We start from the raw sequence: 21,536 nt of genomic DNA, 5'->3' as shown, positions 1-21,536 counted from the left end.
TGCTCATCTTTATTGAACTTCATCCTGTTGACCTCAGACCAATTCCCCAATTTATCACGGTCATTTTGTATTCTAATCCTGTCACCGAAGTGCTTGCAACTCCTCCATCTTACTGTCATCTGCAATCAGGAGAAATTCATTTCCAATAGACCATTTCAATTCCAGATGCTCCACCTACCCAAGACTTTCTTACAGAGCAAGAGACATTAAAACCCTCTTGTTAAATAAAAACAGCTTTGAACACAAGCTTAGAATAACAGAATCATAGGATTCGTAGGGACCGCAAAAGTCATCTAGTCTAACCCACTGCCAAAATGTTGGATAGATCAGCTTCTTGCATTCTTGTTTCAGATCTTATTTTCCAAAAGCATAAAACACTTTCTGTAGGATGCATTGTCTGATGAGTTCGGTCACAGAGACCCCCTTGGGACTGTCACCTGATGTGCTGAAACTACCTCTGAGCCAGTTTTCTCTGCCAGTTTGGGCCTCCAGAACCCCTGTTGAGACAGATACACTAATCTGTTGCAACACAGACCCAGAGTCTGAACCATGTGCGCCAAAGCTGCACACTTAACTGAAAACAGCTTAAGTGCTCCTGTCTCTAGCACCCAGCTCTCAATGGGATCCAAACCCCAAATAAATCTGTTTTACTCTGTATAAAGCTTATACAGGGTAAACTCACAATTTGTCCGCCCTCTAAAACACTGATAGAGAGATATGTACAGCTGTTTGCTCCCCTAGGTATTAATTACTCACTCTGGGTACAATAACGAACAAAAGTGATTTTATTAAGAATAAAAAGTAATAACAGACTGAACAAAGTAAGTTAGCAAGCAAAATAAAACAAAACACGCAAGTCTAAGCCTAATACATTAAGAAACTGATTAGATAAAATCTCACCCTCAGAAATGTTCCAATAAGCTTCTTTCACAGACTGGACTCCTTCCTAGTCTGGGCCCAATCCTTTCCCCAGTACAGTTCTTGTTATCTCCAGCTCAGGTGGTAACTATAGGATTTATCATGACGGGAACCTCCTTTGTTCTGTTCCACCCCCTTATATAGCTTTGGCACACAGCGGGAATCTTTTGTCTCTCTGGGTCTCCACCCCTCCTTCTAAATGGAAAAGCACCAGGTTTAAGATGGATTCCAGTACCAGGTGGCATGGTCACATGTCCTGTGAGACCCCAAGCCTTCATTCTTCATGGCCTGACTCACAGGAAGGCTTGCAAGTAAACAGAGCCATTTACAACCAATTGTCCTAGTCGATGGGAGCTATCAAGATTCCAAAGCACCATTAATGGCCCACACTTTGCATAATTACAATAGGACCTCAGAGTTATATTTCATATTTCCAGTTTCAGATACACGAATGATACATTTATACAAATTGGATGACCACATTCAGTAAATTATAGGCTTTGTAAAGATACCTTACAAGAGACTTTTCGCATGAAGCATATTCCAGCTACATTATATTTATACTAAATTAGCATATTTTCTTGAAATCATATGGAGTGTAATGTCACACATTGCAAGGGTTTTTAAGACACCATAACTCCTACCATAGTCAATCCAAGAGACACACCTCACCTTTCAAGCCTGCCTGTTCAGCTTGTGTATACATCCCCAAGAGGAAGTAAGTGCATGCTAGGTTCACCCAGACATCAGGACTGCAACCTGGTTGCTTGGTCAACACCTCATACTCCTGAAAGACAGAAGGTTTTTGAGACACTTTTGTCTTTGATGTCCCAGACATTTGATAGCAAGACAAGCATTATGTAGACCAGAGGTTTCCAAACTTTTCTTATTGCATACCCCCTTCCAGATCTACCAGCTTCCCACATACCCCATTCCTCCTCAGCACTGATACTTTACATGTTCTTCTTAACATTACCTGTCTTTAGCCATCTGTCTATATTTCACTGTTATGCACAGATATAGTTATAGTGTGACGTATACAACTGAAACAAAAACCCTGACTACGTTCTGAGCTCAGTTATACTAAATAGTTGCTGGGCAACTGAACCCGCACTGTACAGTGATTGGAAGTGAGGGCTCTATTCATCAGCGTTTCTGTGTTCTCATTGGTACATCCTGAAGTAAATTAACTACCATATTTTATATAACAAATTCCCACAGAGTTTTAAAGCTTTGTCTGAGTAGCCTATTATGAAAATGCAATAAATAAAATAATTAATAAATAAAATCCACTGTTACACAATTTCTTCCGTATACCCCCAGAGATGTCTCACGTACCACAGTTTAGGAACTGCTGATGTAGACAATATTACTGTCCCTTTCTGACACTGGCCAAAGTGTTACCAGATGACATAGATCTGTCAATTTTTTCCAAAATATAAAAAAAAGTCAGTAGTACGAACTACCTTTGGGACAGGAATTTGAAGGAAATGCAGGAATGGAGAGAGGAGGTGGTACAGACAATTCAAGATTTGCAGACACTTGCCAAACAAAAAGGACCTTGTTTGAACTGACAGAAGAGGAGGTAATCCATGAAACAATGTGACCACAAGGACAAGGCAGAGGAAGAGATTGACTAATGGTGCTGAAATTGAGTTAACAGGTTTGCAGCATTGGGGAACAAAGAGGAGAAACAGGCAGAAGTTGAGGTGGCAAGGAATAAAAGAAAGGAAGCCAGTCCCTGCTGAAGAGAGGAAGAGATGCAGATAACCAAGGACAGGAGACCAAGGAAAAATGAGGATAATTTAGAGCATACTGTGAGAGAAAACATAAGACAGATTCATACCAACACCAGGAAAAGACAGATCTGTGTGATCAGGGACTCTGAACGGATCAGTGATGACTATGCTAGGCTGGGTAGGTCACTTAAAGAAGTTCAGATCTTCAGTGGAATACTTGTCTCTAGAGAAGGGTGAAGGGGTGACAAGATAATGAAGATCAGCAGCTAGCTCAATGATTGCTGGTATGAAGAAGGTTTTGGGATGATTGACCATTGGGAGGCATTCACAGAAAGAAGACTTTTGACTGATGGACTTCACTTGAGCAGCTGGGGCATTAACCTTCTGAGATCAACGCTGGCACAATTGATAAGAAGGTCTTAAAATTAGAAGATGTTGGGAGAAAGCTGAAAGAGACTTGTGAAATTTCCATGCCTGGCTTCACTGCACAGGAGGAGGAAAATCAGTTAAATGAAGATATAGTAAGGGATAAAAGAACACCAAAGTTAAGAGTATGGACAGCAAGAAGAAAAGTACAAATATTGAGTGCAGTCTGTTAGTAAAAGGACTGTACCTAATCCAGCTAGAAAACTGAGGGAGGTCTGAGGGAAACAACTGACATGGTTGTACAAGAATACAAGGAATCTGAGCAATAAAATGGAGGAACTGGAATTACTGGTGGATGAGGTCAAACTGGATATTATAGGGATTACAGAAACATGGTGGAATAGTAATCATGATCTGAATACACGTATTGAAGAGTGTGTGTTGTTTAGGAAAGACAGAAATAAAGGTAAAGGTGGTGAGTAGCAAGATACATCAACAATGCAGTAAACTGTACAGAATTAGGACACAATAGCATGAACAAAACAGAATCTGTTTGGATCAAAATCACTTTGGGGAAGGATTGTCAAAAAGGTTCTGTTGGGACAGTGGTAGGGATCTGCTTATAGACCCCCCACGATTGGACTAGGATATGGATAGAGATCTCTAATATTACTAGGAAAGATAAATACTACCAGGAACAGTGTCATAATGGGAGGTTAACTTCTTGGATATAGAATGCAGAATAAATACTACTAATATTGGTAGGGCCCAGATATGCCCGGATGCGATAGGTGATAGTTTTCTTCATCTTATAGTAAGTGAATTAACAAGAGATGATGCAATTTTAGACTTGGCTTTGATAAGTGGTGAGGACACTGTAAAAGGGCTGGTCATAGGAAGTAACCTTGATCACAGTTGTTTAAGTTAAATGGAAAGATAATCAAAATCAGGTTGTCAACTATGAATTTTTATTTCAAAGGGGAAGACTAGGGAATTAGTTAAATAAGTCAGCTGAACTTCACTGATACTCAGATTATGTGAGGATGCTCATCTGTCTGGTTACTGTGGTGTTGGTTTTTTATAACATTCATGGTAGAAAACCGAGATTTGCAGAAGTATATTAATCGGAACAGATTCTGACTATTCTGAAACTGGCCAGCATATTGAGTCCCAAATTCACTAAGTATCACTTCTCTGAATTTTGCCTTCAGGACATCTAAGCTCTTTGGAGCCTTATAATTTCTAACTTAAAGGCATCTTCATCAATTGAATCAAGAATGTTCTTTGCTTCAGCAGGACAAGGTCCAGCGACAGAGATAACAAATAGATCACAAATAAATAAAACAAAAAACCTTTGGAATTTTAAAATTCTCAAACTGCATTTTAAAACTTTTGGTCAAATAGTTTAGGATTTCTTGAATAGTTTTCATCAACATTTACTCCTGGGGGAATTCTCCATCACTGTACATGCTCAGAATTCACGTCCCCCCCAGATTTCTTTGCTTCCCCACAGAAAAATTACTTTCTGAAAGGTAAGCAAAGGGAAGCTGCAAAAGCAGTCACGCACTACTCCCTAGCAGTGCAGGTACATCATTTCAGGCACCTGGAGCAGTCGGTGGAGAGATAAATCATCGCAGGGCTGGGGACACCCTAGTCAGTGGCTCCTACCCTGAGCCAGGATCAGCTGCTAGTCCCTCCTGGGCTGGAGAGGATGGGACTTCCTCTTCCCCTGCAAGGAGTGGCTGAGGCTATATCAGACCCACCCTCACAAATCTCCCCCAGCTGCAGCAAGCTCATCATCCTCCCATGCTTCCTATCACTCCTCAGCTGTAGAGGAGGGATCATTATATGCTGCTCCCCCATCCACTCAACCTCTGCACATCCAGACCTCCCATACACCTCTGCCAAGCCTCACCTAGTACATCCAGAACCCCCCTATCCCTCTATACCCAAACCCCACCCCACTGAACCTCAACCCCTGCATCTGGAGCCGCCTTGCACCCAGATCCCCTGTCTCCAGATCCCACACCTGCACCCCCACTGAGCTCCCTGCACTCAACCCCCTATGCTGATGCCCCACCCTGAGTCCCCACATCCAGACCCCCAACTAGCTGGACCCAGACGCCCATCCCACCAAACCCCACTCCCCCACCACCCTGAACACACCCTACCCCGCTGAGACCCCCACACCAGACCTCCCTCCACTGAGCTCCAGGCACCTCAACCTAGAAGCCCCTGCATAGTCCCATTGCCTCTGCACCTGGAGGCAGAGCCATCGCTATTGCCACCCTTATTTCTGCTCTGCTGCTGGTGGTGGTGCTGCCTTCAGAGCTCGGTGCCCGGCCAGCAGCTGCCACTCTCTGACCGCCCAGTTCTGAAGGCAGCACTGCTGGCAGGGGCAGTACAGAAGCAAGGGTGACAATACAACACACCATGCCACCCTTACTTTTGTGCTGCTGCTTGCATTGACGCTGCCTTCAGAGCCTGATACCTAGCCAGCAGCTGCCACTCTCCAGCCACCGAGCCGTGCTTAATTTGTGCTGGGGCTTGCCAGGGCTGAGACCCAGTACCTCTTTCATTACAAATTAAGCACTGTCGGTAAGTTACTCACTAAGGAAGTCATAGGCAAATGATTGACAGCACATCACAGTGCATGAATTTAATTATAAACATTTTTTTAAAGTGAGCCGATGGGCCAGATACGAAGCCTTGGCAGGTCACATTTGGCCAACGGGCTGCCTACTGAGTATCACTGACTTAAATGTGTAGAAGGCTTTGAATGTCTTTAAATCAACTATACACAAGCTATCAGCAATTTGCATCCCGAGCTAGGGGAATGGGGGTGGGGAGAAAAAAAAACTTGTGGAGAAAGGCTCCAGACCCAGTAGGATGAATAATCACCTCAAAAAGGTTATTAAGAGTAAGCAGAGAGCCTATAGGTAGGTAATGCAAAAAGGGACTGATCAGCAAAAAAGGCTACATCTTGGAGGTTAGAAAATATAGTAATAAAGTGGGAATTGCTAAAAGTCAAGATGGATTAGCTCTTGCCAAGGAAATTAAAATAAATCAGAGGTTTTTTTTAAAAATAGCAAAGAATCCTGTGGCACCTTATAGACTAAGAGGGTTTTTTGTTATATAATTAAAAAGAGGAGGAGGTTGGGCTGCTATGCAGTGTGAATGGAAAGGAGATTAAAGATAATCTAGGTATGGTCCAAAGACTAAAACAAATGCTTTGCCTACATTTTCATTATGGATGATAAAAATGGAACACAGGCATAAAGGCAGGACAGCTGATGGAAGAGAGTGTACAGATATGCAAATTACCACAGGTGGAAGAAAAACTTAACGAGCTTAATACACTCAAATCGAGGAGACTGGATAATTTCCAACTCAGAATACTGAAAGAACTGGCATGTGAGATAAGTAGTCTGGTACTAAGGATTTTTAATAAATTCATTTAGGGTAGTTTGTATGACTGGAGAATGGCTAGTAGCATACCTATATTTAAGAAAGGGAAAAAAGTGATCCAGGTTACCACAGACATGTTAGTCTAACCTCAATAGTACACAAGGCTGTAGAACAAACTGTAAATGAAAGAATAATTAAATTCATGGAGATAAATGGAAGAAGGGGGCTCTAATTTAACATGAGTTTACCAAAGGTAGATCATGCCAGATTACCCAAATTTTCCTTCTTCGAAAAGAAAACTGATTTTTAGATAAGGGAAATGGAGTAGATCTAATATACTTGGACTTCAGTAAAGCTCTGACATGATACTGCATAGGAAATTGTAAGTTAAATTATAAAAGATAGGGATTAGTACAAGCACTGTAAAATGGATAAGAAACTGTCTAAAGGGGAGAAGGCAACAAGTTGTGCTGAAATTATCGGACTGAAGGGCAGTTACTAGTGGAGTTCCTCAAGGACTGCTCTTTGGACCAATCTTATCCAATGCTGGGCCCATGGCAAAAAAGTAGGAGTGTGCTAATAAAATTTGCTTATGATACAAAGTTGGAAGGCATAGTTATCATAGCTTTCCTACTCAGATCTGAACCTTAGAGTTCAGAAAATAAGATGCTAGTATGAAACCTCCAAGCTTAATTACCAGCTTAGATCTGATAGCGCTGCCACCAGACAGGAATTACAGTGCCTGTCTCACTCTGGTCTCAACTTCCTGGAGGACCCAAGACTCAGATCCCTGAGTCTCAAAAAAGGAATAACCCCTCCCCTTGTCTCCTCTTTATTTTCTCCTGGCTCCCCTCCCTGGCGCCCTAGGGAGATACCGTTTAAGTCTTGAAATGCAAACCAGAGAGATCAAGTGTCTCTCCCCCTCACCCAGAGGCTATGCAGATTCAAACCTAGTCAATCTAACACAAAGAGATTTCCCCTCCCTTCGTTCCTTAGCCTTAACCAGAGAAAAACTCAAACAGGTTTTAAAAAGAAAGCTTTATATAAAAAAAAGAAAGAAAAAAGACATAAAAATGTTCTCTGTATCAAGGTTGACAATATACAGGGTCAATTGCTTAAAAGAAAAATGAATAAACAGCCTTATTCAAAAAGATATACAATTTAAAACATTCCAGCAAACTACATACATGTAAATACAAAAAAAGAACAATAGAAGCTTACTGTCTTTCTACGTTTGTACTTACAACTTGGAAACAGAAGATTACAGAAGCTTGAAGGGAGAAAGTTCACTCTCAGAGCCGAGAGCAACAGAACCAAGAGAGACAAAAGACACACCCCCAAAATTCCCTCCCTGAGCTTTCAAAAATCCGGTTTCCTGATTGGTCCTCTGGTCAGGTGTTTGGTTCCCTTTGTTAACCCTTTACAGGTAAAAGAAACATTAACCCTTAGCTATCTGTTTATGACAATAGTCAATACAGAAGTGGATTGGCATGTTATACAGGAAGATCTAGATGATTTTGAAGACTGGAGCCATAGAAGTGGGATGAAATTCAATAGTACAAAATACAAGGTCATGCACTTAGGGTCTAATAATAGAGGCTCACAAGCTGGGGACTCATCAGTTGGAACAAAGGTGAGAGAGGAGGTGGGAGACCTGGGTGTGCTGGTAGATCATAGGATGACTACAAGCCACTAATGTGATGTGGCTGTGAAAAAGAAAAACACTAGAACATAAGAACGGCCATACTGGGTCAGACCAAAGGTCCATCAAGCCCAGTATCCTGTCCTCTGACAGTGGCCAATGGCAGGTGCCCCAAAGGGAACGAACAGACAGGTTATCATCAAATGATCCATGCCCTGTCACCCAATCCCAGCTTCTGGCAAAACTAGGATATATCAGATTATGTCAGTGGCCAGGATGTGGGCACTTGGAGCAGGAGTCACACCTAGTGCTCAGAGCAGGAATCAATACCCAGGAATTGGAAGCCAGGTGCCCAAGCCTAACGTCACAGTTGGAGTCAGGAGCCATGCGTACAAGTCCTCAGTCAGAACCGGGTTACCTGGAGTGAGGCAAGGCAGGAGCAGGGCTGGAACAAGGCAGGAGCTATCACAACCACAAGCAAATGCTTTGAGCAGCCGCTGAATTGCTGCTACTGCTGGGCCTAAGATCCAGTCTTCTGACCCTTCCAATCAATCAGGCAGTGTAACCACTCAGGCAGTCTACTACAGGCCAGCTGCACTCATCAGATTGCCCAGAGACTGGTTCTGCCGCAGGCGCTGCTTCCTGACTAGCTCTGTTGCAGACCCTGATTCCTGACAAGCATAGCATTTCCAGAAGAGAGAGAGAGAAGTATTAATGCCATTATACAAGGCACTGATAATACCTCTTTCAAAACATTGTATACAATTCTGGTCATCCCTGCTCAAGAAAGATGAATTCATACAGGAACAGATGTGTAAAGAACAGTTACCAGGATAATCAGGGGAATGGAGGGCCTATTTTGAGATGAGATTGGAACAGTTTGGCTTGTTTAGACTAGCAAAAAAGGCTGAGAGAGAAAATGATTGCTCTCTATAAATATATCAGGAGGGTGTACACCAGGGAGGGTGAAAAGATGTTTAAGTTAGATGACAGTGATGGAATAGGCACAAATAGGTATAAACTGGCCATAAGCAAATTCAGGCTGGAAATTAGAAATAGGTTTCTAATAATCAGAGAAGCGAGGTTCTAGAACAACCTCTCAATAGAACTCCTTCCAGTTTATGTTTCCAAAAGCTCACATTTCAGAGCTTCAGTAAGTCCCCTGCAGGGGTCAGGAAGGGATTTTCCTCAGCCCCCAATCTATTCTGGGTTTATATTTGCTTGCCCACTTTTGTATCCTTCCTCTGAAGGATGAGAAATGACCACAGATGGAGAGGATCGCTGGACAGGGTGGGCCAGTGTTCTAAGGCGGGGCTGAGCGGTCTCTCCCTCACTGGCACAGCTGGCAGGTTCTTGCTCACATGCTGAGTCTAACTGATCATATGTAGATTTGGGAAGAGATTTTTCCCCAGGTCAGATTGGCAGGAACCTTGGGAATTCTTCTGCAGCAAAGGATATAGGTCCTTACCAGGATTGTCTAGCTTAATCTCACTTAATCATTTCCCTGCTACTCATACACTGCAGCTCCTCCTATTATTTGCCCGTGTCACATAATAGTTGGGTCTCTTTTATGCTGTAATACTTTGGTCTACTGTCAGTGGTTGGGTTTAGTATGAGAGTGCTGTTGGTGGCCTGTGACATACAAGAGGTTCGACTAGATGATCTAGTGGTCCCTCTGGCCTCAAACTCTATTACCTTTATTTCATATTAGATTCTGACATAGAATGTGTGCTACTGGTCCCTCGCTGTCCACATTATAGAATAAATCAATAGAATGGACAAGGGAACCAGTAACAGTATAAAAGTTAACTGCGGGGCTATATAATATATTCTGTGTCCCAGATAACAAAGGTAAAAGGGACATCAGCGCAAACAACTTTTTTCTAATCTTTTCTGACGCTCTAAAGTTACCTATTCCATGTCACACCCTAGCATGCACTCTTCAGGTGACATATCCGCCAGGAAATCCCACTCAGTAATGGAACTCATCTATTGTAGATTCTGGTATATACCTTTTTAAATAACTGTAAATCATGGTTTAGCACAGACTAAAATATGGACATAAAAAGACAGTATCAGGAATTCCATAATAGCAAAAATAAAATAAAATAAAAATCCACATTAAGTATTACAACACCACTGTTGGATATGAGGTCCCAATTTAAGATTTTAAAGTAATCAGCCACAGTTATGCAAAGGTACTGGATATGTAATACCTCACCTCTAATTTGCTTCTACATTTATGTTCATTCCATATGCTTGAATGTTGCCATGTAAGCCATTTAATTTCATCAGTCATTTGTGTAGAACAAAGCACGTTATGCTCAGTGCCTTTAACAGATTTTTTTAAAATTCTTTTTAAAAAACAATATCAAGCAACTCTGTGCCTTGCAAAAGACAGCTGTGACGACAAAAATCAGTGAAATTTTTAGTTACATCTGGTAACCATCTGCTTGTGGGGATGGAGAGATACTCAGCTAAAAAAACTGAGACTTTTCTACATGTACATAAAAAAAATTCTAAGCCACTTTCCATTTTAAATTAAAAGTTGGTCCGCATGTATACGTATGTGTGTATACACACAGACCAGCTCCTAATGCCTCTATTAGCAGACAGCAGAAGAGATGAATACAAATACTGGCACTTTTTAAAGGCCTGGATCAATATCACCATCTGGTGGTGAAACAGATTTAGACAGACTGGGTTATTTTATTTACTGATGTGTCTGGTCCTCTTTTACTCTTGCATCCAAGAGAGTGTTCAAAATTTAAAATCCATCCTGGATTTCCTTTTAGTAATGTAAGCCCTTACAAAGTATTCAATGCAACAGAATAAACTTAATTTTTTTTTTTTTTTTTTTTACAGAATGTCTCTCCATCTCCACAAGCAGATATTACCAGATGCAACTAAAGAAAGTTTCAGTACTGCCAACTCATGCCCTTTAGCCTACCCAATTCCAATATTTAAGGCGATGGAAAACGTTGAGGTCTACCAATTCCAAGCATCCCTGGCAACTGTAGAGAAGAGAATTAACTGAGTGAGATATTTTCACCTGCTTTTAACTTCTGTCCCCTGCAAATTGTTCCAGAATAAGGGTAAAATGAAATATCCCCAAAAATCTTGCAGACATATTCAGGGCTGGTTGGGAAGGGATATTCCATCTCCGGGGAACTACAGGCCAATCGGCCTTACCTCAATCCCTGGAAAAATCATGGGGCAGGTCCTCAAGAAATCAATTTTGAAGCACTTAGAGGAGAGGAAAGTGACCAAGAACAGTCAGCATGGATTCACCAAGGGCAAGTCATACCTGACTAACCTAATTGCCTTCTATGATGAGAAAACTGACACTGTGGATGAGTGGAAAGCAGTGGACATGTTATTCCTTGATTTTAGCAAAGCTTCTGACATGATCTCCCACAGTATTCTTGCCAGCAAGTTAAAGAAATATAGGCTGGAAGAATAGACTATAAGGTGGATAGAAAGCTGGATAGATCATCAGGCTCAACGGGTAGAGATCAATGGCTCCATGTCTAGTTCGCAACCGGTATCAAGCACAGTTCACCAAGGGTTGGTCCTGGGGCCGGTTTTGTTCAATATCTTCATTAATGATCTGGAGGATAGAGTGGATTACACCCTCAGCAAGTTTGCAGATGACGCTAACCTGGGAGGAGTGGTAGATATGCTGGAGGGTAGGGATAGGATACAGAGGGACCTAGACTAATTAGAGGACTGGGCCAAAAGAAATCTGATGACGGCCAAAAGAAATCTGATGAGTATCAACAAGGACAAGTGCAGAGTCCTGCACTTAGGACAGAAGAATCCCATGCCACGTGCTACAGACGTAGGGGATCCGAAGCGGCCAGGCCCACAGCCAGTTCTAGTAGACAAGACACTAGAGGTTACAGTCGGACGAGAGCTGGATACGAACGTCAACGGTGTGCCCTTGTTGCCAAGAAGGCTTAACGGCCTTTTGCGGCTGTTATAAGTAGGAGCACTGCCAGCCAGATCGAGAGTGACATGATTATTCCCCTCTATTCAGCCATTTTGGTGAGCCTCATCTGGGAGTGCATTCGTTGGGCTGCTGCTGCCAGTTTGAGGCCCCCACACTACAAGAAGGATGTGGAAAAAATTGGAAGTCCAGGAGGAGGGCAAAAAAATCTGATTTAGGTGGCTGGACCATATGACTTATGAGGAACTTGCTGGAGGGAACTGGGATTGTTTAGTCTGCAGAAGAGATAGAATGAGGAGGATTTGATAGCTACTTTCATACTACCCTGAAAGGCGGGTTCCAAAGATCGATCCAGCAGGGCCAGTTCTAGGTTTTTTTGCCGCCCAAGAGAAAAAAATTTTGGCTGCCTCCACCCAGCTCTGGGCTCCCCCCCCGCCCCAACCTCCTCTGGCTTCCCCAGCCCTATGGCTCTCCCTCACCCACCTGCCCCCCGTGTCGCCCCCAGCGTCTGGGCCTCCCCACACCCCTCTGCCATCCCAGCCCTGGACTCTCCACACCATTCAACCCGCATCCACCCAGCCCTGGGCTCTCCTCCCCCCCCACCCCCCATGCTGCCCCAGCTCTGGGCTCCCTTCCTTCTTACTTTGTTGGGCATACTTCGTGTCCCCATTCACAGCTGCCACCCTAGCGTCTAACAGCGAGCTCTCCATTCACAGGCTAGCCTGCAGCATGAGGTTTCAGTTACCATATTCCTCCCCTCTCCGCTTCCCTGTCGATGAGACGGCACCAGGTAACGCTGGGAATTGTAGTTCTTCCCTGATCAGGGCTGGCTCTTATTTTTTTTCGCAGGGAGCTAACCAAGGAACTTACAGCTCCAGGGCCCGCCTGTTAGGTTCTCCGCTACCAGGGCTGAGCGGATCCCTGCCGGCTGCCCGGCCCCTGCAAAAATGGGCCTGCCTCAAGCACTCTGAGTCTTATCTCTGCTTTGCAGGTGCCTAGAGCCGCCCCTGGGATCTAGACTGTTCTCTCAGTTGGTAGACAGATGACAGACCAAGGAGTGCTAGCAGATGACAGAACAAGGAGTCTCAAGTTGCAGTGGGGGAGGTTTAGGTTGGATATTAGGAAAAAACTTTTTCACTAGGAGGGTGGTGAAGCACTGGAATGGGTTACCTAGGGAGGTGGTGGAATCTCCTTCCTTAGATGTTCTTAAGGTCAGGCTTGACAAAGCTCTGGCTGGGATGATTTAGTTGGGGATTGGTCCTGCTTTGAGCAGGGGGTTGGACTAGATGACCTCCTGAGGTCCTTTCCAACCCTGATATGCTATGATTCCAACCCAAGACTGAAAACCCATTTAACCCTGTATGTGTGAGCAAAAATCTCCACCTATAAGGGGAAAAGTCATCATAGTTTCACAGCATAATTCTCTAAAACTAAGGAGGGATGTTTTTTCCCCTGTGATCCCTAGTTCTATGAATTTACTTTAGTGTTTTTCCCAGGGCTAAAGGGAACTGTGAAAATGGGAGGGTATAGAAACAAATTAATAGGCTGTGAAGGCTCATTTCAGAATGGCACAAGGCAAGATAGTCAACAGAAGCAGACTTAGGTTTTCCTAGATGTCGAGAGAGCAATGTGTGGGCACACCTAGTGGTTTGAGCATTGGCCTGCTAAACCCACGGTTCTGAGTTCAATCTTTGAGGAGGCCATTTAGGAAACTGGGGTAAAAATCTGTCTGGGGATTGATCTTGCTTTGAGCAGGGTGTTGGATTAGATGACCTCCTGAGGTCCCTTGCAACCTTGATATTCTCTGATTCTATAACAGAGTATGGGCTCAGTGATCCAGGACTGGCAGCAAATTCTATTTCGCAGCAGGAGAGGCAGAAGAGTTGTGGGGAGAAGAAGGCAAAATTCCACAGGGGCACCTTCTTACCCAAATGGAGTACAATAGGCACTATATGATGCAAGCAACTTGATAATCTATAGATTACTTGAATAAACATATTTTCTAATAACTTTGAAAACTCTTTGAGGTAAAAGGGAGGTTTTATGCAGTCATCTGAAAATTCATAGAAGAGCAACAAATCAATTAAGGGGCTAGAGGGACTATGAAAAAAAGATTTAAAAGAATTAAATATGTACTACCACCACTTGGCTAAATAATGAAGATGAGGATATGACTGTGTTGCCTCTTTTTGACCTGAATGAGTATTCAAAGTTCAGGGCCCTGGGGATGTTCCTGCTGGAAGTATTGAAGATGGAATCTCATATTTCCTGTGTACATTCCTTGAAAATAAACAAGATTGATGAAAGTCCTGCTTTTCCAAATACAGGATTAACCAAAGGCAGAACGAGGAGTTTCTCAGCTTACAAGTCCAAGCATCTTTTCAACCAGCATCCCAGAACCTCTCTCTAAGTTTCCCTCAGTGTCTCATTTGGTTATAACTTTTGCTTGGATTTTTCCAGGTAGTCTCTGTGTCTCTCTGATCCTATGCATGGGTGCACACACAAACACAGTATGCCCCCAACCTCCACCAAAAACAATATTTAGCGCACACAAGTACACACACACCATGCCCATACAGTCCAAACTTGTTCAGTGGGTTCACATAACCCTTTAGTTTAAGATGGGGGGCTGTGGTTAATTTATCCTTACAGTTATGCTAACTGAAGAGTGAATTCACGCCCATCAATTTCAACAAGGTTTCAACTCAACCCCTAACAAGGTTCCACCCAGCTCAAACAGTAACTTTCCACATATTATTTTCTGAAGGTGTACACACCAAATAGGGAAAAGAACGTTAGAACAACTGTCATGAAATTAAGAGGAGGACAATTTAGGCTTTGGGGCAAAGATTAACTAGGATGCTGGTCCAATAGACTGTTTCAGTGCAGAAACTCTTATTTCCCTAATCCAAACCGCCTTTCTGTATAGTTTGCTCTATTGCTGCTGGATTTATACACAAGTGGCCTGACCCATTTCTTCCGCACCACCAAAACCCATCTCTCCTGCCTGCTGCCACCACTTTAGGACAACATCTAGATTCTCTCCAGCAGGAAGCAGGATTTCTTCATCTTACCTCCAGTGCTCTCTTGTAGTCTCCCAGGTGAAAGGCACAGTATCCAATCCAGAGGTCAGTGTCCTCATCTTGTTCCCCTACATGCCTTTTAAACTTCAGAGAAAAAAGGATGCAAAAATGACACCAGCTGTCAAATTTTGTCAGTATCTCATGTGAAACAAATCAATTTATAAAATTAATATTAGGATGATTTCTGCTGGCTTGACAACTCTGGACACTGAAGTCAGGTGGTGTCAATATCACATTTTCAAGGACAGACAGTTTTTATCCAGTCACATAGTCTCTGTACAAATATTGTAAAGCTGTAAAAGTAAAGGAGGGTGAGTGTTTATTCAGACGGGTGCAGGGGGCATATCTAGGGTGTGAGAAAGAACAGAAAGGACAAATTAGTTGAAAAAGCTGGAACTTTTTCCAAACCAGGAGCTCTGCTGCAATTGGGAACAGTCTGCCAGAAAGAGTTTCATCACCCTAGTCACTGGGAGAAGGGTTTGGGCAAGGCCCCAGGGCTGTGCACTGGGCATCAATCCTGCACTGGCAGGAGGATGGGGGGAATGTGGATCCAGTGACCTGCCGACCCTCCCACTCGCACCCCCGTTGCCTGGGAGACTGGCGGAGTTAGCCCGTTAGCTCCGGAAGCGCAGAGCCCCGTAGGCCGAGCCCCCCCCCGCCCGTTACCTCCAGCAGGGCGATGGCGCCGGTGAAGTCCCTCTGCGCCAGCAGCTCCTCCAGCTGCAGGACTTTCTTGCCTTTCTTCTCCCGTTTGTCGCCCTGCGGCGGGGCGCCCCCCACGGCCGGCTTGGCCCGGGAGAGCATCTGGAGGGGCAGAAAGAAGAGGGGAGACGGGGTGAGAGCGGGGAGGCGCTGGGGGGCGTCAGACCTCCCCGCTCCTGCGTCCCACAAGCGGCGACCCTCTCCCCTCCCTATTCCTCACCATCTTGCCCTGGGCTCCTCGCTGCTCCAACGACTCCGTTACCCTGGTAACGCCGCGGGGGAGGGAATGAGTAAGTGAGACACCGAATAGGGCCCGGCTGGAACTCACGTCCCAGCTCACAGTTCCGGCCCCGATCCCGCGGCTGGCGCAAAAGAGGAGCCGCTCGATTCTCCGGGGAGATTTTGAGAAGGGACGTTTCCAGTGTGGCTCGCGCTTATCTCCATAGCAACGCAAGGGGCGGGGTGTGATTTTATCGCCGCAGTGTCACAATAATTATTTATTAATTTTTGGTTAATGTCCCAGCTCTGGGGACGAGCGGTTGAGATGAGACTGTGAGTTTTCATGTGTAATACAAACCCGGCCTTCAGGGGACTGGAGACAAGCTCGAAAACAGGACCCAGGTCCGTTTGAGAGGCTCATCAATGAAGAAAGCGAAGAGAACAGATTTTTGGTGTCTGACTCATGGTTTTTCAGTGCCTGGGGTTGCTAATAGTGTGAGTGTGCAGCAGAAAACTTGGGGCTGTGGTACAACACCAGTGCTTTTGTCAGGCGAAAACGTAGTAACGTCCTTTGGCAACATGCTTAGAGTCTCTGCATAGGATATAACACTAGATAACGACGTCAGAACAGGGAACTACTGATTTTGTCCCTGGGGAACAAATGATTCAGTGGTGATGTCATGACATGGATCAGTGTGTGGTATGTGACATCATCACTGTACTCTTCAGTGCCATCAGTGTGCGCAGACCTTTACAGACAGCTCAATACAGTAACTCTTCGCTTAACGTTGTAGTTGTGTTCCTGGAAAATGTGACCTTAAGCGAAATGATGTTAAGCAAATCCAATTTCCCCATAAGAATTAATGTACATGGGGGGGGGGGTTAGGTTCCAGGGAATTTTTTTTCATCAGACAAAAGACTATATTATATATAAAGTATATAAACAATTTAATATTGCATATAGTAATGATGATTGTGAAGCTTGGTTGAGGTGGTGAAGTCAGTGGGTGGAAGAGGGTGGGATATTTCCCAGGTAATGCCTTACTGCTAAATAATGAACTAGAACAGCTGAGCCCTCAAGGGTTAATACATTGTTAATGTAGCCACACACTCTACAAGGCAGCACAAATGGAGGGAGAGGAGACAGCATGGCAGACACACACAAACTTTGTGTATGAGAGAGAGAGATGCACAATGCCCCTTTAAGTATGCTGACCTCCTCTAAGTACATTGCTTTTTTAAGTAGATCAGCAAGTTGAGACAGCTGCTGCTGCCAGAAAGCTCCCTCCATCCTGAGCCCTGTTGTGTCCCCCCTCTGCTTTATGGAGATGGGCAGGAACAGGGGGGCGAGGGACACCCTGACAGTCCCTCTTTCCCACCCCTGCCCTGTATAACAAGCAGGAGGCTCCTGGGAGGAGCTCCAAGGCAGAGGGCAGGAGCAACTCATGGCAGTGTGGGGAGGGACAGCTGAACTGCTGCCAATTGATAGCCTGCTGGGCAGCTGCCACACAGGGAACTTAGGGGAGCAGGGAGCTGATGGGAGGCCTGTCAACCCTGGTTCCAAGCCCCCATCAATCATGAATAGAGAATCTAGGGAGCGGATTGCATTCTCTGTTCATATTCCCTGTGTCCACACCCCATTCTACCGATGTGTCTCTTCTGCAATGCGAGAGCGGAAGCAGTGATGTTGGACTAGCCAAACAGCATCTTATATAATTTGGATATCGTGCACATCTTCAACGACGGTGCTTTGTTCTCTATGAGTTAGCATTTTAGCACTGTATCAAGGAAACAATGTTAAACTCAGAAAGGACTTTAGAGAGTGAGCGCGTACTGTATGTGAGCGTCCTCCAAATGTCATTCAACTCCTCCAGCATAGGTAAAAAAGGAAGCAAACGAGGGGTTGTAACAGGGTCAAAATACAAGTTGGAAGGGACCTCAATATCACTAGCAACCCCTGTCTCATGAGCAGGAAAAATCCCCTGACAGTTCACACCCATACCCCTTAAAAGCCCCCACAAGGATTGAACTCAAAACCGTGGTTAGCAGGCCAATGCTCAAACCACTGAGCATCACCCATCCCCCCAAGGCATTGAGTCCAGCCCCCTGCCTCACAGGCAGGACCAAGTACTGATTTGAGCCCCAACCCCTAAAGGCCCCCTCAAGGATGACTCACAACCCCAGGTTAGCAGGTCAATACAAACCACGAGCAAGCCAACAAGTGATAAAATTGTTAGTCCTCAAGGAAGCCCCACAAAACCTTTAAATAAAGACAATCTCGGAGCTAAATCTACTTTGCTAGACACAAAAATCATGGCCAATAGACATTACTTAATGCTTATTAAAAGGTGTAAAGGAATGTTAATAGGGCCCACTTCACCTCAAACAGCCCTTGAAAAAATGTGCTAAACAAGTCCTGTTCCATCTGTCTAGCTGGCCACCTATAGTTTCCCCAACCTGAAGAAGAGCTTCTGCATAACTCAAAACCATGTCTCCTCACCAACAAATTTGTAACGGGTTAAGTTTCTTTTACCAGAAAGGTACAAGGAACCACACCACCTGACCAGAGCAGCCAACATCAGGAGAACCGGATTTTTCAAGTCCAGAGGAATTTTGGGCTGATCTTTGTCTGTCCTCTCGGCAATATGAGAAGGTCTTCATCTTCCAAATCTTCCTGTCAAAATTGTAGGAGTACAGTAAAAAACAATAAGGGCTTTTATGTTTGGTTGGTTGTATTACATGTTGTTTTGCGGAAAGTTCAAAATTGGGATCTCTTTATAATCAGACCTGTTATTCATAATTTTGCTTATAACAATGCCCTGTAGGTCATCTGATACAGACGAAATATTGATGTCTTTCTTTCTTCTTTTTTTATAAAACTTTTCTTTTAGAACTGTTTGCAGTTTTTCTTTCTGGGTAGCTAGAACCGAAAAGGGAAGGGGAATCTCTTGTTAGATCTACCGGAGGTGAAGCTCTCAGCACCAACGGAATGGTGGGAGAAAGGAAAGAACAGGGGGAGGGGAAAAAGCTTGCTCTCTGTTGTAAACACTCTCCATGTCCCACGGGCCAGAAAGAACCTAACGGGGGGCAAGAGAAATAGAATCTTTTCGTTTCCTTGTCCTTTTTGGGTTTTGTCTCTTGGGAAGAGAGAGACCTGCTTCCTGGTATTGTATGTAAAAATTGCATCCAGTAACCTCAGGTTAGCCCAGAGAGGAAAGTCTTGGGTGGGAGAAAGGGGAAGGGAAGTGGTTATTTCCCTTTGTTGTGCAGAGTCAGAACCCTCTGAGGTCTGGGTTCCCCAGGCGAAAAGTTTGGGGACCAGAATGCGAGGCAGGCGCTGTAAATTCCTGTCTGGTGGCAGCGAGATAAGATCCAAGCTGGTAATTAAGCTTGGAGGTTCATGCTAGGCACCCACATTTTGGACGCTAAGGTCCAGATTTGGGAAAGAGGCTTATGATACTGTCTTTAGCTGTGACACTCTGAATTAGTTCCCCAGACCTGAAGAAGAGCTCTGCATAGACTCAAAACCTTGTCTCTCTCACCAACAGAATTTGGTCCAATAAAAGATACTACCTCACCCACCTTGTACATCTAATATCCTAGGACCAACCTGGCTTCTCCAACACTGCACAAAATATGGACATTTTGCAGTTGTTTGTTGCACCAAAGCAGTCAGGGTGTTAACTCATATTATTGACAATCAAAATCTATTGCTTCTGTCATCTATCACATCTCATGACACAGAGCCTGCCTGGAGAGTGAAACTGAATATTCATGGAAACACTAGTGACTTTTAAATGATCCAGAAGCAGACATCTAACTTTCAACCCCTCCCAGAATGGAAGTCACCTGACACGCCCTGAAAGTACTCCGAACACATGGGCCAGAGAAACAACTTTCAAAGACCAACAGTATGGTATGCCCCAATGGTAGTAGTTATAAAGAAAAGTGGAAAAATATGAATCTGTGTGGATCTTAAAAGACTTAATGAAGCAATTGGGAGAGAAAAATATGTTCTCCCAACTCTGGATGATTTCCTTCCCAAAATGAAAGGAACTAAAGTATTCTCCCAAGCTGAATGCCTCAAGCCAACTCTGGCAAATTCCTCTAGCCAAAGAAAGTGCTGAATTGACACATTTATCAAACACTTTGGGAGATTTTACTTTCGAAGATTACCTTTTGGATTACCAGTGCACCTGAAATTTTCCAAAGAAAGATGGCAGAACTATTAACAAACACAAACAGAGTTGTAGTTTTCATGGACAATGTTTTGATATATGGATCTTCAATGGAAGAACACAATAAAACCTTCAATAAAGCCCTCAGCCTAATCAGTCAGACCAGACTGAAGTTAAAGAAAAGTGTTTTTTCCTACCCCAAACTGAGCTTTTGGAACAGTCAATAAAGAAAGATGGAATCGGTCTGAGCCTGAGAAAGTAAAAGAAATCTGAGAATGAAATGCCCCTACATATGTACCAGAACTGAGAGCATACTGGGCATGGTATATTACCTTGGTCGATGCCTAGAAGACCTTTCTACAGTGACAAAATCACTGCATGAACTGTCCAATGCATCTTGGGTATGGGGGCTAAATCAAGACATTGCCTTTTAAAAGACAAAAGAAATTATTTCAGCACATCCAGTCTCAAATACTATGATGCGAACAAACCCACAATGGTCAGTGTGGAAGCAAACACCTCTGTGGCCTAGGTGTTATACTGTTGCAACAACACAAATCTGTGTGCAAACCAGTTGTGTTTTGCTCTTGCACACTCGCAGAAGCAGAAAAGTTATACGGAGTGAATGAAAACAAGGGCCTGACAAGTCTATGGGCATATGAAAACTTTTACAGATATCTGTGTGGATGGGATTAATTTACAATGATAAAAGACCATAAAATCGTCATCAATGGAAAAGGTTTGGGTCAAGCCCTGCCAAGATGTCAACATCTATTGATAAGGTTAGTGTGATTTAACCCAACTTCTAAATATGTTCTTGAGAAAAATCTGGTAGTAGCAGACATTCTGTCATGGAACCCTGCATCACACTGTGATGTTACCCAGGGTATGATTTGGACTGTTGAATAGCTGAGCCCCTTCAGTTCTCTAGCCAGGGGTGCCCTTTACACTCCTTTGCTATATAAACAGCCACTCCTGGCCTGCTCACGCAGTCTTCAGCATGTAAATTCACTCCCAGCTAAATACATGAGCACTCTGACCATTCACTCATGAATTACATATAGGGCAATACTCGCAAATTCTTAGTCCAAGCCTTGTTCCCTGAAATGTGCATCTTGTGCTGCTCAGCACCCTCCTGAACAGTACAAGTTCATAGAAAGTCCATCATTTCATCAAAGGAAAATGATAACACTGCTCTACAGCTAAAATGCTTCTTAAATAAATGTAGTCAAACTTTACTAATTCTGGGTCACTGAGAACGAAAATGATGCTTAAAATTGTTGATTGGCTCTAGTCTAGCTGTTGGGCTCCAGACTACAGCAGTGGAATCTC

The 21,536-nt window shown here is 43.9% G+C and overlaps 1 protein-coding gene across 3 annotated transcripts in view; it reads right to left on the bottom strand.

The window, feature by feature from the left end:
- The window catches only part of IFT56 (intraflagellar transport 56), a 68,706-nt gene extending 52,784 nt beyond the window's left edge, over window positions 1-15,922 (bottom strand). For all 3 annotated transcript variants that reach the window (XR_004376867.2, XM_032803152.2, XM_032803153.2), the window contains exons 1-3: window positions 15,772-15,922; window positions 15,097-15,189; window positions 1,591-1,705 (exon numbers count right to left, since the gene is read on the bottom strand). Coding sequence is in view for 2 of the 3 variants with exons in the window: in XM_032803152.2 (XP_032659043.2) it covers window positions 1,591-1,705; window positions 15,097-15,189; window positions 15,772-15,909 (346 nt within the window). In the remaining variant the exon portion in view is untranslated. The remainder of the gene's footprint in view (window positions 1-1,590; window positions 1,706-15,096; window positions 15,190-15,771) is intronic.
- Between the last annotated feature and the right edge of the window lie 5,614 nt (window positions 15,923-21,536).

This window comes from Chelonoidis abingdonii, chromosome 1 (genome assembly GCF_003597395.2).
Source record: "Chelonoidis abingdonii isolate Lonesome George chromosome 1, CheloAbing_2.0, whole genome shotgun sequence".
Taxonomy (NCBI): domain Eukaryota; kingdom Metazoa; phylum Chordata; order Testudines; family Testudinidae; genus Chelonoidis; species Chelonoidis abingdonii.
This window is presented reverse-complemented; position numbering and strand designations above follow the sequence as displayed.